At 37.8% G+C, this 5,000-nt stretch overlaps 1 protein-coding gene across 2 annotated transcripts in view; it reads left to right on the forward strand.

Annotated features, from left to right (window-relative positions):
* Positions 1–5,000, forward strand: part of LOC113803235 (Molybdenum cofactor synthesis protein cinnamon) — a 7,490-nt gene that overhangs the window by 2,096 nt on the left and 394 nt on the right. For both annotated transcript variants that reach the window (XM_027353956.2, XM_027353957.2), the window contains exons 3-9: positions 1–56; positions 340–500; positions 1,280–1,871; positions 1,988–2,228; positions 2,498–2,772; positions 4,042–4,227; positions 4,440–5,000. The exon at positions 1–56 is cut by the window's left edge and continues 94 nt beyond it; the exon at positions 4,440–5,000 is cut by the window's right edge and continues 394 nt beyond it. In XM_027353956.2, coding sequence (XP_027209757.2) covers positions 1–56; positions 340–500; positions 1,280–1,871; positions 1,988–2,228; positions 2,498–2,772; positions 4,042–4,227; positions 4,440–4,667 — 1,739 coding nt within the window. In that variant the 3' untranslated portion in view covers positions 4,668–5,000. The remainder of the gene's footprint in view (positions 57–339; positions 501–1,279; positions 1,872–1,987; positions 2,229–2,497; positions 2,773–4,041; positions 4,228–4,439) is intronic.

The following is a 5,000-nucleotide window of genomic DNA, read 5'->3' on the forward strand; positions in this document are numbered from 1 at the left end:
CTGTGGGTGGGACTGGAGCAGCGCCACGGGATGTAACTCCAGAAGCTGTGAAAGAGGTACGGGAAGAAGTGAATCCATGTAAATAAATTTGTAATAGTGCGTTTGAGATTGAGATGGACGTATGTTGCTTTTTCATCAATTTTCATGTAGCTTTCAATATTGTTTTTGGTTTCGTTCATGCTTGTTGGTGGAGTACGGCCACCTAGTTGTTGCATATGAATATGATAATAGAAAAAATACATGTAGTCTAGTATTGGTGCATCTATTTTAGACTTTAATAGAACTTCATTAAATTCCCATTCTTTGTTGTTACTAATTTTTTATCCTTGTTATCTCTAGGTAATTGAAAGGGAAGCAACTGGCATGTGTATAAATATGATGACACAGTCGCTCAAAGTTACCCCACTTGCCATGTTATCACGTCCAGTGTGTGGGTACCGCTCGAAGAGTTTGATTGTAACCGTGCCAGGGAGCAAGAAGGGATCTGAAGAATGTCTAAGGTATGTTGAAATGATGTAATGATTGTTAATAAAGCCTGGTTTGTAAAACTATTAAGACGTTAAACTTTGCACAAATTGGAAAGTTATTTATATATATTTACTTGTTTTAAGTTAGATATCTTTTATTCAGATTTCTTCAAGGTATTCTTTTTCTTACATGAATCCTCATCTTTATACATTTTTTCTCCCTTATTATAAATTCAAGAATTTCTGTACCTTGGCTGAAGAAGTTTTGTTTTAAGGTATGGTTATAAATAGATTATGCTGGAGCTTATGTATTGATACTGATGCGAAGTTAGATTATATAATTGTGCCTCAGATAAATTTCCTATATCATTAATGCTTTCCTACATTTCTGTTTCTTATTTTGAAATGTATATGCAATATTTTCTTTATTTGGCTTCAGGTTTATACTGTATATATGTTTAAAGAACTTTGAATGCACAGATAAATTGATTTGATATTTTCATATTGGAGCAGTCACTTAATTCTTGTAAGAATTCTTCCAAGTGTTTGTATGAGATAAACATTTAAGAAAAATAGATAGGGTATTCAAATCAGTGGTGAGATCTCAACTGGCTTTTCCATCTTAGAAATATGCCGTCTTGCACAGCAGGGATACTAGTGCACAGGAAAATATTGATTCATTTTTAAATCAGATTTTGTAATGTCATATAATGACTAATTATGAATTGTATAGATCCACACTGATTTTTGTTCATGGATATTCTATATTAAGGTGATAGAATGCATGTGCAATAAATTTTTATTACCCACAGGTTCATTGCTCCAGCAATTCCCCATGCCATTGACCTTCTTACGGGACAGAAGACAGCTGTAGAAAAGACCCATGAGCAGCTACAAGCAGAAGGAATAAAAACTAGACATGGGCATCATCACCACCACCACCCATCTCACCAGCCTCACTGTCATGGTCACCATCACCACCACCATCACCAGGGACATCACCATCATCATGCAAGTGAATCTGGGAATAGTGAGTCAAAGGCAGATGTTACAACAGTGTGCAGACGTCCCAGGAAGTCTCCATATCCAATGATTTCTGTCAGCCAAGCCACTGAGATTGTATTATCACATGCAGAGAAGGGTTCTACAAAGACCCTTCCTATGCATGAGGCCCTAGGCTTTGTGCTTGCAGAGGACATCTTTGCCAAAGACCCACTACCTCCTTTCCCGGCTTCTATAAAAGATGGTTATGCAATCGTCTCCCAGGATGGAGCAGGTATCCGCAAGGTTGGAGGAGATGCAACAGCTGGTTGTGGACCTGAAGATTATAAAGTGACCAGTGGTATGTGTATCAGAATTAACACTGGTGCTCCTGTGCCACCAGGTGCTGATGCTGTTATACAGGTAAATGCCCAGTATATCGTAAGTTCCTTGATGGACTTTGAAGTATTGAACATGTGCTGAGAAAAAAAAGATAAAAGCAATTAAATTTCCACCTGCTTTTCTTTCTTTTTTTTTAGGTAGAGGACACAGAGCTTGTTAAGGAGAGTGAAGATGGCAAAACTGAACTTGAGATAAAACTCCTCAAGGCACCTTCTGTGGGTCAGGATATCCGTCCTTTAGGGTGTGATATTGCAGTCGGGGAAAAGGTTCTTGCTTCAGGAACTCTTCTTGGTCCCCCTGAAATGGGTCTCCTTGCTACCGTAGGAGTCACACATGTTGCTGTTATAAATAAACCAACTGTAGCAGTCTTGTCAACAGGTTAGTGTTTAATGACGGTGCCAGTTTGAAGTGCTTAGGCTTTTTATGGTACAAAGAAAGTAATATGCATAGATATGTAATAAAATTAGGATAACTAGCTTAGTGTGTATCTTTATTTATGCAGGTGTTCATATGTATATATTTATACTTGTGCATGCTAATTAATACATATGAATATAGATATGCATTTATATAACTTAACATATTGTGCTTCAGACATACTTGTGATGGAATGTAATTCCATTGCTTATGACTCTTGGTCTTTGCAGGTAATGAGCTCCAGGAACCAGGAGAGCAATTAAAGGAAGGACACATTCGCGACAGCAATAAGACAACCCTCGTATCCCTCCTGCATCAACACAACATCCCAGTTGTAGATGCAGGGATTGCCAAGGATGACCCTACCTTATTGCTTGCAGCTCTTCGGAAAGCTCTGGACCAGGCAAGCATCTTGGTCACCACGGGCAGTGTATCCATGGGAGAACGGGACATTCTGCGGCCTGTGCTCACTTCAGATTTTGGGGCAGAGATTCATTTTGCACAGGTGAGTTTTACTTAAGAGGATGTACTGCCTGTTTGGTTGCATGGGAGCATCCTAGGGGTGAATTTTTATGCCAAGTCAGAGTTTGTATGAATTTTACCCTTTTTTCTTTCCTTTTTGATAAGACATAAAATATTCTAGGGTTTTATTTTCTAAAAATTATTAATGAGCAATTAGAAAAAGATCGAGGTGACAGTGTTCCAAATATAAAAGAACCACTTAGATATCCAGTGATGTATAGATGTGAGTAAATAAGGTCTTTAGAATTAAAAGATTGGCATATAGAGTTAAAAGTTTAGATACGGAGTTCCCAACCTGGGGCCACAGGGTACTTGCTGGGGACCAAATTTTGATTTTGACTTGAACTGAATTATATCTCAGTTACAGTGCTTATCGGTTACATATCACAAATCAATTACACTGTTCATGACTAGTAATAACTGAATTTGAAAAGATGATAGACATTGCCTGTGGGACAACATAGGAAGTCGTGGCTTGAATAGATTGATCAAACCTGTTGTGGGGAGCTTGAGATAGGCCGAGTCCCTGCCTGGCAGCTTGCCCTGAGGGACCCTCGTAGGTATGAATAAAGGATGGATGCGGCTATGCACCCCCATTGGCGTTAGCTCCATGATGATGATGATAGACATTAGACAGGACAATGGAGATTATTATATATTGTCGCGGGCCACATAATAGGAAAGGTTGGGAACCACTGGTTTGAATGTTGTCTAAAAAAAAAAATTGACATAGTAGCCTTCTTTAGTAGAAGCAGCTAATCTGTGAGTGTGTGTGTGTGTGTGCGTGTGTGGCAATCAGTCCTAGCATTTTATGGACCTTTTCATTTATATGATCATTTGGGCTTGGGTTCCTATTTATGATTAACCCAAGGTTTTTTTCCCTGTTAGCTGTGTTTGATATTGTCTCTTACTTTATATTGGAATTGTGGATGATTTCTACTTTCTCTGAACAAAACCCCGTGGCATTTTTCAGTCTTGAGTTTCATTTTCCAAGTATAATTCCACATGAATAAATTCTCAATGTCACTTTGGAGGCATTGGCATGAGATATTGTCTATTATCAATGCATCATCTGCAAACATATTTAGATAATTACCTGGGCTTATGTTTGACTCTAAATCATTGACGAAAATAGCAAATAATCGGCACCAAAGAGTTCTGTGCCTACGTTATTTAGCTAAAAGATTCTTCATGAAGTATTGATGTGTTATTTTGTAAATTTGTGTTCTTTTATCTCTCCCTCTGTTTTCAGGTCTTCATGAAACCTGGAAAGCCTACCACATTTGCCACATGCCTGTATAAGGGGGAGAAGAAGCTAATTCTCGGACTTCCAGGAAATCCAGTGTCAGCCATAGTTACCTCCAACCTTTACCTACTCCCTCTCTGTCGCAAAATGAGTGGTCGAAGTGCTGTTGAGAACACATGTATAAAAGTAAAGGTATGTCCTTGTTTGAATGAGGGAATGATCTTCATCAAAGTTCTAATGCTTGCAGAGATCATGGATTTTAGAATGGTGGTATGTTAAGAATTTAGTGAAATTTTGTTCTCTTTTTAGGTGAAGAACATACAAGTGAGTGAATGAGTGAGTGAGTGATTGATTGACTAATTTTACAGCTACTGATTATAACTAAGTATTTTCTCTCTCCATAGCTGTCCTCCACCATATCTCTCGATCCCCGGCCAGAGTATCACCGAGCCACTTTATGCTGGGCACCTGGAGAGGATTTTGCCATGGCATATTCTACTGGAAATCAGCTCTCATCGCGACTGCTTTCTATGGCATCAGCCCAAGCATTACTTAAACTTCCTCCTCGCACTGAGCAAATAAAAAGTATCTCAGAAGGATCTCTGGTGGAGGCTCTTTTGCTTGGCATGTGAGGGTAGTATTTGGTTAGCATTACTTGGTTGTTGATTCATTTTTATAAGAATGTTATGGGGAAGCTTGTTAGGCCAAATGTTTGTAAAAGTTCAATAAAACATTCAGTTATTTTTAAAAATTGTCTTGTTATGATTGCTATGATCTTTACTTTTAATTGACTTGCTTTAAAAAAAAAATAGAGGAGGAAACATGTTTAACCAAACATTGGGAAAATTTTGAGAAAAAAAAAATTGTTTTATGTCAGAGAAGTTTGCATTGATATTTAAGTAGCATTTAACAGAGTTTTCATTATATTAAATATTAGATTCTTTTCTGGAAATTATTTTTTGATC

This window comes from Penaeus vannamei, chromosome 28 (genome assembly GCF_042767895.1).
Source record: "Penaeus vannamei isolate JL-2024 chromosome 28, ASM4276789v1, whole genome shotgun sequence".
NCBI classification, from domain to species: Eukaryota; Metazoa; Arthropoda; class Malacostraca; order Decapoda; family Penaeidae; genus Penaeus; species Penaeus vannamei.